The sequence below is a fragment of the Phacochoerus africanus genome, chromosome 3 (assembly GCF_016906955.1).
Source record: "Phacochoerus africanus isolate WHEZ1 chromosome 3, ROS_Pafr_v1, whole genome shotgun sequence".
NCBI classification, from domain to species: domain Eukaryota; kingdom Metazoa; phylum Chordata; class Mammalia; order Artiodactyla; family Suidae; genus Phacochoerus; species Phacochoerus africanus.
In genome coordinates this window covers 170,578,844-170,597,082 of record NC_062546.1, presented here as the reverse complement: position 1 = coordinate 170,597,082, position 18,239 = coordinate 170,578,844, and the positions used below count along the sequence as shown (strand labels likewise).

The window sequence follows — 18,239 nt, the reverse complement described above, 5'->3', positions numbered from 1 at the left end:
CTTTGGCAAGTTTTTCTGGCTTACCTATTGGAAGAACCTAGACATTCTTGGGGGGGGGGGGGGGGGCTGGCCAATGAACATGAAATGGTTTGTGTTTCAAACTGTCTATTAATTCGTATGTTATTTGTTTCATTGGTTTTAATTTTTAGTCTTAAAAGAATCATTTGAAAGTATTTTTTGTTATGGCTGTACCTGTGGCATGTGAAAGTTCCCAGACCAGAGATCAAATCAGAGCTGTAGCTAGGGCCTATGCCACAGCAACACCAGATTCTGAGCCACATCTGCAACCCATGTCACAGCTTGTGGCAACACCGGATCCTTAACCCACTGAGTGAGGCCAGGGATTGAACCCGCAACCTCACGGAGACAACATTGGGTCCACAACCCACTGAGCCACAACAGGAACTCCCATAAAAATAATTTTTTATGTAATGTTAAATAAAGTGCAAATTAAGAAAATCTACTAATTGAGATAAGTCTCAACTTGTCACAGTTCAAACTACATACTCTTTTTAAGATAGCATATCTCTTCTGTCAGTAAGGTAAAACCACTAAGATCTCCATGTCATCTCCCCTATAGGAGCAAGAATAATCACATAAAGGGCTGGAAGATCTTCTGTCTCCATTGACTCAAATATCAGGTTGTCTTCAATGCAACGGGTTATATAAATAACTCTCTTTGTTTGAGAAAGAGCTTCCCTTGGTGAAACAAATTAGAATCTATGTTTGAGTTTTGTCAAACCACACAAAGAAAATTATTAACCATAAACTCAATTCAATAAATCTTTATTGAATTCCCACAGGGTACGTGAATTTAGGATCTATAATTTACATAAGTAGAAAAGTGTTACTTCAGCCTTTTAAAAATAAAAAAAGCAAATTACACCTTCTCTATGTATTTTCAAGTGAATCATTTAATGTGAGGCTCAGTTTGATATTACCATAAGGATTAACAGAATAAAATGGGACCATATAAACATTTTCCTTTCTACCAAAAAAGGATTTGATGCCAGGATAAACTAGCCTGTTGGTGTAACAACAGCTGATCAAAAAGGCTAGAGAATCTGGAAGTAAAAAATGTACTTGGAAGCTCTGTCCTCTGAGGACTCATTCCCCTGAGGGCAGCAAAATGCTGAAAAGAGTAACTGGCTCAAAAATTACATTAAGAGATCAAACAGAAGTCACAGCTTGGGGGGAAAAAAACTGAGAAAAGATGTCACAAAATGCACTTACATCATAATTCCAAAGTTTCCCTGGAGTTATAATAGCACTCTGAACTAACGAAAGGAGCTACAAACTCACGCTCCCTTGAACAGAGTGGTTTTAAATGACAGATTCTCCAGTGCACCAACTGTATTTTCAAGTATAATTCTAGTATTTGTACCTAGCAATACAGAAGAAAAAGCAGCAGGGAGAAAATGTCAAGTATAAAGGACATAAAAGGATTTGGCAGCCCTAGAATTCCCAGTTTAAGTCTTTTTCATCAGGAAAATCACATTCCGGCTCAGTCCAAGGTGACACTGGAGGCAGTGCTATTGATGGCTTGCGATAAGCAGGAGGCAACAGTGAAAGTATTGAACTCTGGCTTTCTTCTTTCATCTGTTAAAGAAACTCAAAATAAGGCTATTGGTACATGAATTCAATACATTAGTTACAATAGCAAAAGTGACTTTCAAAGAAATGTTAAAAGTGTTTACATTGTTTTTAGGCATTTTCACTTAAAAACGCCTCTGATTCTGGTCATCTAAGAAGTAACAGCCAAATAAACGGATTTTTATCAGATTATTTTGCCCTTGCTTCATTTCTAGCCAATACAGAAAAACAAAATGCTCTAATCAAAATATAAACTAAGGATAAAGTAATACAAGACAACATTCCATATTTTCACTCATTTTGTTTTTTAAAGTGGAAATATTTCATTTTCTTTTTAATTTTTTGGTGTAAGGGCAGGGGGGAAAGAGTGGAGCACCTGGGGCATGTGAAAGTTTCCGGGCCAGGAACTGAACCCCCTGCACCAAAGTAGCAACGACACTGGTCCTTAACCCACTGTGCCATAAGAGAACTCTAGAATGGAAATATTTTTTAAAAGTCTGTAATTGAACTACCAAAAGGGTTTTCTTGATTTTAACTCTACCTTGTATGAAAGTTATTATTAAGAATCCTGGTAATGAAACTGTCTCATCAAGCCAACAAAATGACATGACTTTTTAATAGTATTAAAAAAACACATCTAGACAACATAAAATAGATCATCTCACCTGTTTGAAGAAAACATGGGACAATAAACTGCTTGCTGATGGCCTGAAATTTTTTTGAAAAAATTATTTTAAAAAAGAACCTCACATTAGAATATAGATTTTTTTGTGTAAACTATACTAGAACTTAAGTCTAGAGCTCTAAAACCATACACAAAAATTAAAAGGAAAAACAATGTATGTCAGGAAGCCAAACTCTTAGCTTCAACTTTGACTAATGAGAAGAATCAATTCTAAAGATAACATTCAATTGGTCCATGACTTAACGTTTATTATGCACTTACTAATTCTAAGGAACTACACTAGGCGTTAAGAGGCTAAAAAAAAAAAAGATCAAAAAGACACACACCTTATTTTCTAAATACTAATGCTAATAGTTATCTAAGACAATAGTTATTGTAATACCGGCAACTAACACTCTTTTTTTTTTTTTTGTCTTTTTGACATTTCTTGGGCCGCTCACGCGGCATATGGAGATTCCCAGGTTAGGGGTTGAATCAGAGCTGTAGCCGCCGGCCTACACCAGAGACACAGCAATGCCAGATCCAAGCCACGTCTGCAACCTACACCACAGCTCACGGCAATGCCAGATCCTTAACCCACTGAGCAAGGCCAGGGATCGAACCCCCAACCTCATGGTTCCTAGTCGGATTCGTTAACCACTGAGCCACAACAGGAACTCCATACCGGCAACTAACACTCTTGAACTGCATGAAGTTTCTAAAATGTCTTAACATAAATGTAGTAATTAATGTACAGAAAGGAGAACTGATTTTTACAAGGTCACTTCATTAGGAAATGTTACAGCCAAGACTTAAGTCCAAGTCTTCTGACTTCACATCTAGTATTCTTCCCACTTGTTCATTGCCTGTATTTACTTTAAGCACCAGTATTTTCTGAATTAGACTATAGTGTTTTGATGAAAAGATTGATAAAGATTTTAATTTGGTGGAAAGGAAGTATCACAAAACTTATGCTATTTAGAACTGACTGATATTACCTTTTCTCAGGATCTTGTTGCAAACAGAGCTGTACCAAGCTAAGAAAGGCAGGAGAGAATGTTTTCGAGGATGGTGTTTGTAGTCTGTCACTATTTACTGTGCGAGTTCCACTGGAGACATGTACACTTTCTCCAATCCCAGAGTCTACACCTGATCGAGAATTTTTCATTCTGGATTCTGATTGAGGGAAAATACTGATGATATCCAATGGGCTATAAGGAGGACCTTTCAGTTTCTGTAACAACATCTAAAAGAAAGAAAAATTTCCTTCAACCCTTTTCAGACAAAATATTAAAATAACAATAAGGATCTTAAGTCTATGGCAAAGATGTTTAAAAGAATTTATCTAGAATGTAGGGATCTTTTTTTTTTTTTTTTGCTTTTTAGGGACATACTCGCGGCATATGTAGGTTACCAGACTAGGGGTCCAATTGGAGCTACTGCTGCCATCCTACACCACAGACACAGCAACACCAGATCCGAGCCACATCCATGACCTACACCACATTTCAAGGCAATGCCAGATCCTTAACCCACTGAGCAAGGCCAGCGAACGAACCTGCAACCTCATGGTTCCTAGTCAGATTTGTCTCCACTGTGCCATGACAGGCACTCCTAGAATGTAAGGGCTCTTATGAAAAGAAAGTAGTTCAGAAATTTTAGCAGTATTTACCTGAGTCCTGTGCATGTCCTGGAAAGGTACCTGCCCACTGGCCAATTCACATGCTGTTATCCCAACGCTATAAATATCTGATTTTACGTTATATCCATGTAAATCCTGTAGAACAATTAATTTGAAGTCCTTCAGTGTAAATCCCCTTTAAAGTTATATACATATGCTTCATTGATAAAGGATAGTAAATAATAATGGAAAAAACTCATGAGAAATCAAAATATACCTAATATATTATACATTAGGTATACATTTAAAAACTCCTAACATAATTTTGACAAGAAAGAATAAAGAAGCCTTGTGGGAGCTTTTCATCCATCCAAATATAAGGGTGCAATTGCCCTTTAGTCAAATTCAGAAGACACTCAAGACGCACAGACAACCCAATGTAATGGCCACATCTGACCTGTCTCAGTAGTTCTGGACTCAGCCACGGCTGCACTGATGTGCTGAACTGTGGGAAATCATACACAGCCCTATGCCTCTGTCCATGCTTAACCAAACTATGCAGATGGGACAGGCCAGAGAGGGTCACTAGGCCATCACCAGAAATGAGGATATGGCTGGCTTTAATACTCCTAGAACAAAAAGAAACAATCCTAAATGCTAGGAAATTGGCCAATGAGGAAAGAATAAAAATCTGGTCAGAATAAATCCATGTATTTCCTTGGAAATTAAACACTCTTTATAAAATAGTATTGAAGCATAAAGTCAGAATTTAAAGTTAAGTGCAATATTATCCAGTAAAGACAGCCTCTTGCAGCATTAAAATTTATAAAGATCGGTCTCAGAAAAATTTCCCTTGACAAATAAATTATAAAAGAGCCTTATTTTTCATCTTAAACTCAGAATTTGTAAACTAACAGAGCAGGATGGCCAATGGTCCGGTAAAGTACGATAAAAGCTTGATTAATTACAATATCGTCTGTTAGAAATCTTCAGTTAACCAGAATGCTAAGAAACAACAAAGAGTAAGAAAAAAAGCTTGAAGGAGGTTGAAACAAACAATAAGAAAACAAGTTTGCTTATTTATTCATTTATTTTTATTTTTTGGCCGCACCCATGGCATGTGGAAGTTCCTGGGCCAGAGATCAAACTCAAGCCACAGCAGTGACAACACAGAATCCTTAACCGCTTAGGCCACCAGGGAACTCCCAAAAAACAAGCTTATTTAAAAGTAACTTAATTAAAAAGGAAAACAAAGTCCTAATGTATCTTAGAACAGCCATGTTTTAAATATTCAGCCAACTACTTCTGCACCTATAGTCTAGCAACAAGAGAATTGCTATTTAGTATGATAATCTAGTGTTGCAAAATGTTCAAGAAATCAAAGCTTGGTTACAATTTGTACATGATATAAACATTACATAATGCTGAAAGGCAGATAAAGAAGCTCTTTATTTACTTAAGGGAAAAAAAAAAAAAAAAAACACCAGAGTTAACTAGGATCCCACTCCTTACAGCTTTATACCCCAAACAGATAGGTTCTCTTGTCCCTCATTATTGATACTTGATCTCTACGAGGACAGGCACCCCACCCCAGCAATGGGCATAGCACTTGGCACAAAGGAAGTGGTCTGAACATTTCTGGTGAATGAACTATAAAATATGAGCAATACCGTACCTACTGGCCCTTCTGCCCTCAATTTTCATTTGCGACTTCCCTAACCCTCCATACTAATATTCAACTCCTCCTTCCTAAAAGCACAAATAAGTAAATACCTGTGAATACAGCCATTTTGGTGCAGATAGTTCAACCCTCTCACTGCTCCAAAAAGAATGTTTCTTATTAAAGTTTCACTCATTCCATCAGGAAAGTAAGTCCTCAAGAGTTGACTTGCTGAACCTGAAAGAAACCCCTGAAATCTTTAAATGAACACTGAATATAATTTTGCTTCTAGCTGTTTTAAATGTTTTTTTCAACCATAAACACCCATGCCCCACTCCACATTACATTTTAGAGTATAACCATTTTCCTATGCAAAGGTAATTTTCCCTTAAGAATCTTTAAAAAGACTTTCCAACAACATGCTAGACATCAGGAAAATGAATTAACAATCTTCAACTTTACTGAAAAATAATACATACTGTGTGAGTATGTATATCTTCTAAATCTAGAATCCATTCATTTATTTATTCAATATACCTAGTGAACACTACTTTGTGCTAGTATTTTAGGAGCACCTGGGGACAGCAAAATGAAAAATACATACATGATCCTGCCCTCAAGAAGCTCAAGTCCAGTGAAGAAGAGAGGTACACACACAGATATTTACAATACAGTGAAATAAGTTTATGATGCACAGAAACAAGGACAGGGATGGTATGCACAAGTGGAAAATCTACTTCTCCTTGAATAATAGCAGCTCTCCACTGAGAGGAAGGAAACTGAAGGGAAAAGACAGCTTATACAAAGGCATGGACTTGGAGAAGCAATCAGTGGTGGTTTCACTGATGATCAGACCCATTCTACTTTCTTTTCTGAAGACTAAAATTCAACATGAACCAGATATAGAAGTACATCATGAAATCTAGAATTGGCTATCAGATTTATAAATTAAAAGTAGTGAATCATAAATCTAAGATTACACTTATTATAGTATCTAGGCTAAACCATCAATTATTTTACCTAAAATGAGTTTTCTTACCATATGCCATAAAAGGAGAAATAACCCAAAGCCAGCTGCCAACAGTGAAAACAGTCCAATAAGTTGTAATATTAGGATGCCGGAAAAAGTGGGACAGAATCACTGCTTTCTAGGATAGACATATAAGAGACAAGACATTTTAAAACAACCTTTTTCCCTCATGATGAAGATTACAGCGGTAGTGGCAGCTAACACTCAACAGAGCTTAGTACTAAGCAATAACTTTAGTGCTGTTATCCTTTTAAATCTCACAACACTACACAAAGTATGTGATATTATAAATCACATTTTATGGAAGAGGACACTTAAAAATAAGTTAGAAAACTTGTCCAAGAGTACGTAATAAAAGAAGTGAAAGTAGGATGTGAATTTATTAGACAATCTGACTCCAGAGGTCATACTCATGTTCTCATGATAGAAACATTTAAAAACTATACTAAAATGTCTCACTTCTAGGAGTTCCCTTGTGGTGCTGCAGGTTAAGGATCTGGCGTTGCCACTGAAGCAGCTCAGGCTGCTGCTGTGGCACAGGTTCCATCCCTGGCCTAGGGAACTTCCATGTGCCTTGGGTGCTGCCAAAAAAAAAGTCACTTATGACACTAAATCAGAGAGAATTACTGTTAACACTTTAGTATAATTTCTTCCAGTCTTTTTCTGTGCAATATACATGTGCACATATAAATATTTTAAAAATTGGGATAATATCAAAACAAAATCCTTTCTTTTTATCAAAAATGATGAGTGATAATGGAAACAGTATTATAATATTTCTGAAATGCTATTAAAATTTATCAATTCAGAAACTAATTTTACTTAGCTGGATGAAAAAGAAACTTTGCTTTTGTTTCTTCTATTTCCCTATATCATTACTTGTGATGGGACTGACAAGGCATATCTAAATAAATTCCTGACCAATGTTTTGAATAAGTTATTCATTTGAAGCGACTTACAGTAGTTACCAAAGTTTGAATATATTTGTTCTTTCATGGATTTGGCTTCCAGGTATTCTCTCTAATTCTTTAATTGCATATTTATTAGAAGAAAGCTACCCTTCTTTGGAGTTCCCGTTGTGGCACAGCAGAAATGAATCTGACTAGGAACCATGAGTTTGCTGGTTCAATCCCTGGCCTTGCTCAGTGGGTTAAGGATCCAGCATTGCTGTGCACTGTGGTGTAGGTCACAGACACAGCTTGGATCTGGTGTTGCTGTGTCTGTGGTGTAGGCTGAGCCGTAGCTTTGATTCAACCCCTAGCCAGGGAATCTCCATATGCCAAGGGTGTGGCCCTAAAAAAAGCAAAAAAAAAAAAAAAGCAAAGAAATCTACGCTTCTCTAACAGAACTATTAATTTGCAGAAAAAAATTCTTACAGGTGTAATCACCTCAAATAGACACTACATTAAATGTACCATATTTTTGTACTGTTACCTGTAAAGCTTTCAGGCGTTCTTCAGTGCAGTTTTCCAAATTTGTAATTTTTACAGTGACCAGTGTTCCTGTAGGAGTATGTCGTGCAAGATGGACAGAAGTCAAGTTGTCAAATCCTCTTCCTACATCAGATGTAAAACTCAAATTAGCAACCAAAGGAAAAAACTGATAGTCTGGTCTTCATCAAAATCAAAAACTCCTGCTCTTTAAGAAAACACAGTTAAGTGTTCCTGTGGTGGCGCAGCGATAACAAATCCAACTAGTATCCATGAGGACGCGGGTTTGATGCCTGGCCTCGCTCAGTGGGTCAAGGATATGGTGCTGTCCTCGTATAGGTCGCAGACATGGCTCAGATCCAGAGTTGCTGTGGCTGTGGCATAAGCCAGCAGCTACAGCACCAATTTGAGACCAAGCCTGGGAGCTTTCATATGCCAAAGGTGTGGCCCTAAAAAGACCAAAAAAAAAAAAAAACACTATTAAGAAAATGAGAAGGCAAGCCACTGATTGAAAGTATTAACAATATTTATGTCTAACAAACCTTATACTCAGAGTACTATATAAAGAACTTACAACTCTATAATAAATGACAAACATCCCAATTAAAAATTAGACAGAAGATTAAATAGGCAAGCCACAAAAGAAGACACAGAAATGGCCAATAAGTGCATGAAATGATGCTCAAGACAGAGGACTGCAAATTAAAAACACAACCATACACTACTGAATACCTCTTGTAATGGTTAATATTGTAATGTGGTAAACAAACCATGACATATTCAAACAATGTTAGTCAACAATCCACTACCCCCAGTCTCTGGCAACTGCTGATGTGATTTATTGATCATATAAATAGTATCATAAGGAGAATAGTCTTTTGTGTATGACTTCTTTTGCTTAGTGTAAAGCTTTTGAGGTTCATCTGTGTTTCAATAGTTAGTTTCTTTCTATTGCAGAGTTAATAATCCATTACATGGATATACCACAACTTATTTTTTATCTATTTATAAGTTGATAGATACTTGGGTTATTTTCAATTTTTGATGACTACAAATGAAGCTGTCAAAAACAATCTTTAAGTAAACATATGTTTTCATTTCTCTTTAGCAAATACCTGCAAGTGGGATTGCTGGGTCACATATGTTTAACCTTAGAAGAAATTGCCAAACTTTTTTGGAAAGTGGCTGAACCACTTTGCATAGCCACAAGCAATGTATAAGAACTGCAGTTTCTTGATATACTCACTAGCTTTTGGTGTTGTCAGTTTTTAAATTAAAAACACCTAGAATGGTAACCTATTAACAGAAACCTAATAAATGTTAGTTTCCTCCCTCTCTCTGCAGTCACCAAATTCTGCCACTTTTAGTGTTGAAATGAAGTTAATCTGAAATTAATCCCTTCCTTCCCAGTGTTAGCATCACTGTCTTAGCTCAAGTCCTGTCCTCTTTCCCTGGATAGATACAGTGACTTCCCCACTATGCCCTGCATTCTTAACCAAGACATGTACCACAACTTCTGATGTAACTACTTCAAAAACCTGTGCCTAGGAAGTTCCCATTGTGGCTCAGCAGTAATGAGTCCGACTCATATCTATGAGGATGCAAATTCCATCCCTGGCCTCAGTGGGTTAAGGATCCAGTGTTGCTATGAGCTGAGGTGTGGGTTGCAGACACGGCTCAGATCCTGAGTTGCTGTGGCGTAGGCCAGCAGCTACAGCTGATTCAACCCCCAGCCAGGGAACTTCCATTGCCACAAGTGCAGCCCTGAAAAGTAAAAAAACAAAACAAACACCTGTGCCTAGGTCCATTCACCAGGAATTTTGATTCAGTAGGTCTGTGATGGGATACACACACTGCAAATTTTAATTAGACTCAGGTGAAAAGGATGATACTGCTGGTTATAAATCACTGATCTCTCTCTTCCGGGTTGCTGCCCAGAACTGCTGCCAATTGTCTTTCTAAATTCAGCATTTTATCCAAAGAAATGTACTACAGTGCTGCAGCTGAGAGCTTATACCTTTACAGTCACAAAAGTTTGGTTTTGAGTCACTAACTATAGGACTATTACTTAAATTCTCAGAGCCTCAGTATCCTCATCTGCAAAATGGGAGTGGTAAAAGGGTGAAATAAAAAAATAACAGATAAAATGTTCAGCCTGATGCCTATTAGATGTTATTATTGCTATCATCACTATCCCGCAATGATTCTCTAGCAACAGAGGATAAATTTCAAACCTATCTTTAAGTCCTTTGAGTAATGAACTGGGTGCACTGCAGGGGCTGACAAACAATCTGAACTTCTACACACCCCATATAAGATCTTTCACCATGTGCTCCAAACATCCTTTTCAGCTTTATCTCCTATCACTGCTTACTCTCCCTTTGTTCCTGAGTTTAGCCACAGAAGAACTATATGATGGTACCTCCTCTAACAGCCCTTGCTCAGTCACCTACTGAAGTAATTATTTGGACTGACACCATCTGAAAGTCCTTTCTAATTTTGGGGCACTTGTAACCAGTCTTATTTTTAGAAAAAGTTAAAGTCCTTTTTTTTTTTTTTGGCCATGCCTGTGACATGTGGACGTTCCCAAGCTAAGGATCAAAACCATGCCACAGCAGCAACCCAAGCCACTGCAGTGACAACACCAGATCCTTAACCTGCTGCACCACAAGGGAACTCTAAAAAAGGTCAAATTCTTATTCTCTCTTGTCACCTGACCCTGGCATAGGAGGGTCAATGGCCTAAGCTTTGGTCAATTGGTGGATGGAGTGACATAAAGAAGCGGGGGCAGTAAACTCACTTAAAACCTTACTTAAAATCCCATTTGTAGTAGAAATGTTTTTTAGTTAAGTTTGGAACTCACCAGTGGGGTCCCAATGTCTGGTGGTAAAAGTACCCTATTAAGTAGTACACTAACTAAGCTGCTCTTATGCTATTGCCCTAGCTATGGTTCTAACCATGTAGCTTCTCTTGGTTTCTTCCGAGTCTGTTTCTCTAGCCAATGATTCTATAAGTTGGCAAAACTGTTTTTAAAAAAAATTCATTTTATGGAGTTCCCATAGTGGCACAGTGGTTAACCAATCCAACTAGGAACCATGAGATTGAGGGTTCGATCCCTGGCCTTGCTCAGTGGGTTAAGGATCCAGTGTTGCCATGAGCTGTGGTGTAGGTTGCAGACACGCCCCGGATCCCACGTTGCTGTGGCTCTGGTGTAGGCTGAATGTAGCTCTGATTAGACCCCTAGCCTGGGAACCTCCATATGCCGTGCGAGCGGCCCAAGAAAATGGCCAAAGAAAAAAAAATTCATTTTTTAAGTGGTCACTGTTTGCTGCCTTTTTGTTTTTGTTTTGCTTTTGCTTTTTGGGCTGCACCTTCGGCATATGGAGGTTCCCAGGCTAGGGGTCTAATCAGAGCTATAGCTGCCAGCCATAGCCACAGCCACACCAGATCTGAGCCATGTCTGTGACCTACACCATAGCTCATGGCAATGCCAGATCCTTAACCCATTGAGGCTAGGGATTGAACCCAAAACCTCATGGTTCCTAGTCAGATTCATTTCCACTGTGCCACGACCAGAACTCCAAGGCTGTTTTCTGTTGTAACAAAAAACCCTGACTAGAATACTTAGTAAACTTTTCCTTTTTCAAGATCCAGCACACCCCCACCCCGGCCTTTTTTTTTGGGCAATCTTCCTCAACTCCTAGAAGAGTCAGGATGGACAGCTAGATGTTCCATCTCCTCAGTTCCCTAACACTTGTCACACTTCTACTACAATACCTTCCAGTGCATAAAACAAAGCTGTCTTTCATGTTCATCTTCCCAGAGAGAATGTGAACTCAAGTACTTTACATGGCTTGATATCCCTAGCACCTAATGCAGAATCTGTCTGCGGGGTTTAACAGAACGAATGTTTCACATGCATAAGGCTGTAAACGATAACTCTGCTTGTTCCAAACTTAACTGAAAAAAGTTTCTACTGTAAATGGGATTTTGGGTGAGTTTTTAAGTTAAAAGAAAGTAATTTGGTTAAAGGACTGTGACTAAAAAGATTTACATGATTTAATTCAGATAAATAATCAGAAGTTTTTCACAATAAAGATACACACAATAGGAGTTCCCATCGTGGAGCAGCAGAAACAATCCAACTAGGAACCATGAGGTTACAGGTTCGATCCCTGGCCTCGCTCAGTGGGTTAAGGATCCGGCATTGCCATGAGCTATGGTATAGGTTGCAGACTCGGCTCAGATCTAGTGTTGCTGTCACTGTGGCGTAGGCCAGCAGCTATAGCTCCAATTTGACCCCTAGCCTCAGAACTTCCTTATGCCTCAAGGGTGCCACCCTAAAAATCCTAAACAGAAACAAAAACAAACACAAAACAATGAATATTTAGATTTAGTGTCTTCCTCCTCTATAAGTACTTCAGCGAAAAAGTAAAAATTCTAGAAAACAATCTTGAAAAAAAAATCTGGGATACTGTTTTAGCATAGAAATAAAATTAAGAGATCTGACTGACACAGTATTTCATTTTATGTTCTGGGTAACAACAGAAAAAGACCTATTTAGATATTAAGCTTTTTGTCATCAATTTCATTTCTAACAATAATGGTCAATTAATGTAAGATTGAGAATTATTACCTATTTCCACTTGGAGTTCATAGTGAGAAACGTTGGTGGAACAGATCACTTCATTGGCTCTGGTGGATAGAGGCAACAAGGAAAGGGATGGCTCATCAACCTACATTGTTTTAAAAACATGAAAACAAAATAGGTATAAACTTTTTTGGTGCCCCAATTTGGTCCCCTACTCCAATATAAAATACTGATACTGTCTTTTCAAATAACACTAGTGCTCATTAGGAACACACTGAAGGATGACTTAAGAGACTGTTTTAAGATCCATAAGGTGTTTGCAAGAGCTAATATATGATGCTAGTTATAAGGCCATCAAACTGTAAAGGGGGAGAGGGCAGAAAAAGAAGATTCATAGTTATCAAAGAACACTTTTCAGCACAATTTCCATTAAGCATTTTTAGGAGTTGCTAAGAATAACTGTTGACTCTTCAGGGTATCTAATAAATATATCAAGGGAAGAGATGCAAGGACATGTGAGGCATATTCTATTGCTTATGCTCTTGCTTCAAGTGGTTGCCAGTTAAAACCATTATACATACAGGTACCTGCTCAGCTAGGGGAGATATTCCAAGAAACCATTTCCACACTGCAACCTATTAAAAGAAGCTGAAGAAGTTTCTCACAAGGTGAGATGAATCAGAAGGGAGGTCAGAAAGAAAAATAAACCTCAAGAGATGGGAGAACAGAATAGGGTACAGGCCTCCTGAGTTAATTATAATTACCATATACCATTTGAGGGTTTCATGAAGAACAATGGAGCCAAAGTAATAGGTTTGCACCAGATCCCAGAATACAGTGAAATATCATGCATGCAGGAGAAAAGAGGCCACCTCTGGTGTGACATGATAGCTATGTGGATTTCCCAAAGGACACGAGTACTCCAAGACATTAGGAAACTTTACAGGCACTAGTAGATGGTAGGAATCTTGTTACTACCTCCAAAGTAAAGAAAGGGAAGAAGGGAATGTACTAGGAATTCTGCTAACTACTTTTTACATCCATGATTCTACATGTTTCCTAAACTTTTAAGAGAGCAGAAAAATATAGTACTAAGTTATGGCTAAAGGTGAATAAAGAAGAATAATCTTCAAGAGTGATGAAAAGCTATATAAAAAGAAAGTCTACCATAAGATTGGATACAATCCCAATGAAGAAAGAAATCTAAAGAAATCAATTTAATTTTTTTAGAACAGGTAGTCTGAAATTCATATTTAAAGAATACATATGAGAGAGAAAAAAAGAACATGTAGCAATTTTTTAAAACTTTAAAGAGATAAGCTCAAGTCTCTCAGGAAGGTTAGAGCACAGAATGAACTGAGGCTTATAATTCACTGCTTGAAAAAATGGCATCAGGTTACCAGATGATGGATTGAAATCAGGTTAATCAACCTCTATCTTGCTTTCATCAACTCCATTAGGGAAATAGTCTTCTTTAAACTAGAAGTACTTTCATTGTAATTAAGTAGCCAAAGCCTAAAACAATTTGTTTTAAGTAGGTTCAAACCACTAGACCAAAGATGATTACATTTGGATATTAAGCTTGCAAATATAGTAGAACTCAGATGAGAAGCCAGAATGGCAATACTGTGTTTAAATTACTGCCTTAATTTTCAAAAAAGGGAGAAAAAGACAAAGGGGCAGGCTTGATGCTGGGCAAGGTCTGATATCAAATTACTACACAGACAAGTTATTAACACTTAAAACAACACGGCAGTCACAAGAAGACAACATAAATTCATTAACAATAAATCATCTTAAAACTAATCTCACTTCTTTTTGATTTGATGACTAGAGAATTAGAAAGCAAAAATCATAGCAGTGTCCTTGTCCTTGTCAAACTTGTTAATAAATTCCTAAAAATTCAAAAGACCTGGTTAATAAATAATCTGGAAAAATATCATGAATTCCATTTACAGTATCATCAAAAGAATAAAATTCCTAGAAATTAATTTAACCATGGCAGTGAAAGACTACAATGAAAACTACAAAACATTGTTGAAAGAAATTAAGGAAGACAAAACTGAATGGAAACACATCTCGTGTTCAAAGACTGGAAGACCTTGAGTTCCCTTTGTGGCTCAGTGGAAACATATCTGACTAGTATCCATGAGGATGCAGGTTCAATCCCTCACCTCGATCAGTGGGTTAAGGATCTGGTGTTGCAGTGAGCTGTGGTATAGACCGCAGATGCAGCTCAGATCTGGAATGGCTGTGGCGTAGGCCAGAGGCTATAGCTCTGATTTGACCCCTAACCTGCGAACCTCCATATGCTGTGGGTGTTGCCCTAAAAAGACCAAAAAAAAAAAAAAAAAGATTGGGAGACTTGATATTATTAAAATCTCAAGGGATCCCGAACAACACAATCTTGGGGAAAAGGAAAAAGAATTGGAAGACTCACTCTTCCTGATTTCGAAATTTACTACAGAGCTACAGTAATTAAAACAATGTGGTACTGACGCAAAGACAGACATACAGAGCAACAGGCTAAAAATAAACTCTCATATATATAGTTAAATAACTTTTGATAAGAGTGCCAAGATAATTCAATGGAGTAAGGACAGACTTTTCAACAAATAGTGCTGGGAAAATTAGATATCCCCATGCAAAAAAATGAAGTTGGACCCTTACCTATACAAAAATTAACTCAAAATCGATCAAGGACCTAAACTTAAGACCTAAAATAATAAAACTCTTAGAAGAAAACATAGGGAAAAAGCTTTATGACATTGAATTTGACAATAACTTTTTGGCTATGACACCAAAGATACTAGTGACAAAAAAAATTGACAAATTTGACTTCATGAAAAATTTAAAACCTTGTACATCAAAAGACACTATCAACAAAGTTAAAAGGCAACCCATAGAATGAGAGGACATATTTGTAAATTATACTTCTGGAACGATGTTAATACCCAAAATATATAGAGAACTAAAACCCAACCAAAAAACTCATCCAATTCAAAAATGGGCAGAGGACCTGAATAGACATTGCTCCAAAGAACACAAACATGTGGTCAATAAACACACGAAAAGGGGCTCACTATTACTCATCATTAAGGAAATGCAAATCAAAACTACAATGATACCATTCCACACTCTTTATAAAGATGTTACCAAAAAAAAACAAACAAACAAAAACCCAGAAAATAATGAGTATTCAAGAGGATGTAAAGAAACTATAACTCTTATACATTATTGGTGTACAAGTTCCAATCACTGTGGAAAACAGTACAATGGTTCCTCAAAAAGCTTAAACAGATTTACTACATGATCTAGCAATTCCACTTCTGGGTATATTCCTAAAAGGAATATGAAATTTGAATTTGAAATCAGGGTCTCAGAGATATTTGTACACCATGTTCACAGCAGCACTATTCACAATAGCCACAATGTGGAAGCAACTCAGAGTCCACTAACAGATGGATAAGCAAAATGTAGTACATATATAATGCAATATTATTCAACCTTAAAAAATAAGAAAATTCTGCAGCATGTTGTAATACAAATGAACTCTAAGGACATTATGCTAAGTGAAAAAACTGAGGGATAGTAGATGCAAACCATAGCATTTGGAGTGGATAAGCAATGAGATACTGCCATACAGCACAGGGAAATATATCTAATCGCTTGTGATGGAAAATGATGGAGGATAATGTGAGGAAAAGAATATATATGTATACCTGGGTCACTTTACTGTACAGCAGAAATTGTCAGAGCATCTTAAGTCAACTATAATTTAAAAATTAAAAAATTAGGAGTTCCCGTTGTGGCGCAGTGGTTAACGAATCCAACTAGGAACCATGAGATTGCGGGTTCGATCCCTGCTCTTGCTCAGTGGGTTAACGATCCGGCGTTGCCGTGAGCTGTGGTGTAGGTTGCAGACGCGGCTCGGATCCCACATTGCTGTGGCTCTGGCGTAGGCTGGCAGCTCAGCTCCGATTAGACCCCTAGCCTGGGAACCTCCATGTGCCGCGGGAGCGGCCCAAGAAATGGCAAAAAGACAAAAAAAATAAATAAATAAATAAAATAAATTAAAAAAATAAAAATTAAAAAATTAAATATGAGTCCATTTACATTAGGTACTTAGAGTAATCAAAAATCAGAGACAGAAAGTAGAATGGTGGTTACCAAGAGCTGAGGAGAGTGGGAAAGAGGAGTTATTGTTTAATTGGGTACAGAGTTTCAGTTTTACAAGATGAAAAGTTATGGAGATGAATGGCGATGGTCTTACACAACCTTATGAATGTATGTGATGCCACTCAACTGTACATTTAAAAATGCTTAAGAGGAGTTCCTGTCGTGGCGCAGTGGTTAACGAATCCGACTAGGAACCATGAGGTTGCGGGTTCGGTCCCTGCCTTTGCTCAGTGGGTTAAGGATCTGGTGTTGCCGTGAGCTGTGGTGTAGGTTGCAGACGCGACTTGGATCCCACGTTGCTGTGGCTCTGGCGTAAGCCAGTGGCTACAGCTCCGATTCGACCCCTAGCCTGGGAACCTCCATATGCCGCGGGGAGCAGCCCAAAGAAATAGCAAAAAGACAAAAAAAAAAAAAGCTTAAGACAGTGACTTTTATGGTATGTGTATCTTAGCACAATACTTAAAAAAAAAAAGCAGCACTTGCGGAAGTTTCCCGAGTTCTAGACCTCTCTCTTAGTAACATTAAGGAGCCAATGACAGACACTTTGCTTTCTAAACACTACCTCAGTCTGAAGGGTAATACCTGAATGAAAATGAGCATTGGATATTACATCCTATTGTACAAAAGCATATGTAACCAGAAGACTTTATTTTCTTTTTTTTTTTTAGAGTTCATATTTCCTTTTTTTTTATTTTCCCACTGTACAGCAAGGGGATCAAGTTATCCCTACATGTATACATTACAATTACATTTTTTTCCCCACCCTTTGTTCTGTTGCAACATGAGTATCTAGACAAAGTTCTCAATGCTATTCAGCAGGATCTCCTTGTAAATCTATTCTAAGTTGTGTCTGACAAGCCCAAGCTCCCGATCCCTCCCACTCCCTCCCTCTCCCATCAGGCAGCCACAAGTCTATTCTCCAAGTCCATGATTTTCTTTTCTGAGGAGATGTTCATTTGTGCTGGATATTAGATTCCAGTTATAAGTGATATCATATTTGTCTTTCTGGCTCATTTCACTCAGTATGAGATTCTTTAGTTCCATCCATGTTGCTGTAAATGGCATTATGTCATTCTTTTTGATGGCTGAGTAGTATTCCATTGTGTATATATACCACCTCTTCCAAATCCTATCATCTGTCGATGGACATTTGGGTTGTTTCCATGTCCTGGCTATTGTGAATAGTGCTGCAATGAACATGCGGGTGCACGTGTCTCTTTTAAGTAGAGTTTTGTCTGAATAGATGCCCAAGAGTGGGATTGCGGGGTCATATGGAAGTTCTATGTATAGATTTCTAAGGTATCTCCAAACTGTTCTCCATAGTGGCTGTACCAGTTTCCATTCCCACCAACAGTGCAGGAGGGTTCCCTTTTCTCCACAGCCCCTCCAGCACTTGTTATTTGTGGACTTATTAATGATGGCCATTCTGACTTAACCAGAAGACTTTAAAGTACTAGTAAGTAAAATTGAA

At 37.7% G+C, this 18,239-nt stretch overlaps 1 protein-coding gene across 3 annotated transcripts in view; it reads right to left on the bottom strand.

Annotated features, from left to right (window-relative positions):
• Positions 1 to 770: 770 nt before the first annotated feature.
• The window catches only part of STRADB (STE20 related adaptor beta), a 29,146-nt gene continuing 11,677 nt past the window's right edge, over positions 771 to 18,239 (bottom strand). For 2 of the 3 annotated variants that reach the window (XM_047773235.1, XM_047773236.1), the window contains exons 4-12: positions 12,635 to 12,734; positions 8,003 to 8,124; positions 6,578 to 6,686; positions 5,652 to 5,775; positions 4,336 to 4,507; positions 3,930 to 4,034; positions 3,256 to 3,503; positions 2,259 to 2,301; positions 771 to 1,599 (exon numbers count right to left, since the gene is read on the bottom strand). In XM_047773235.1, the coding sequence (XP_047629191.1) occupies positions 1,456 to 1,599; positions 2,259 to 2,301; positions 3,256 to 3,503; positions 3,930 to 4,034; positions 4,336 to 4,507; positions 5,652 to 5,775; positions 6,578 to 6,686; positions 8,003 to 8,124; positions 12,635 to 12,734 (1,167 nt within the window). In that variant the 3' untranslated portion in view covers positions 771 to 1,455. The remainder of the gene's footprint in view (positions 1,600 to 2,258; positions 2,302 to 3,255; positions 3,504 to 3,929; positions 4,035 to 4,335; positions 4,508 to 5,651; positions 5,776 to 6,577; positions 6,687 to 8,002; positions 8,125 to 12,634; positions 12,735 to 18,239) is intronic. The other variant, XM_047773237.1, reaches the window with a different exon arrangement.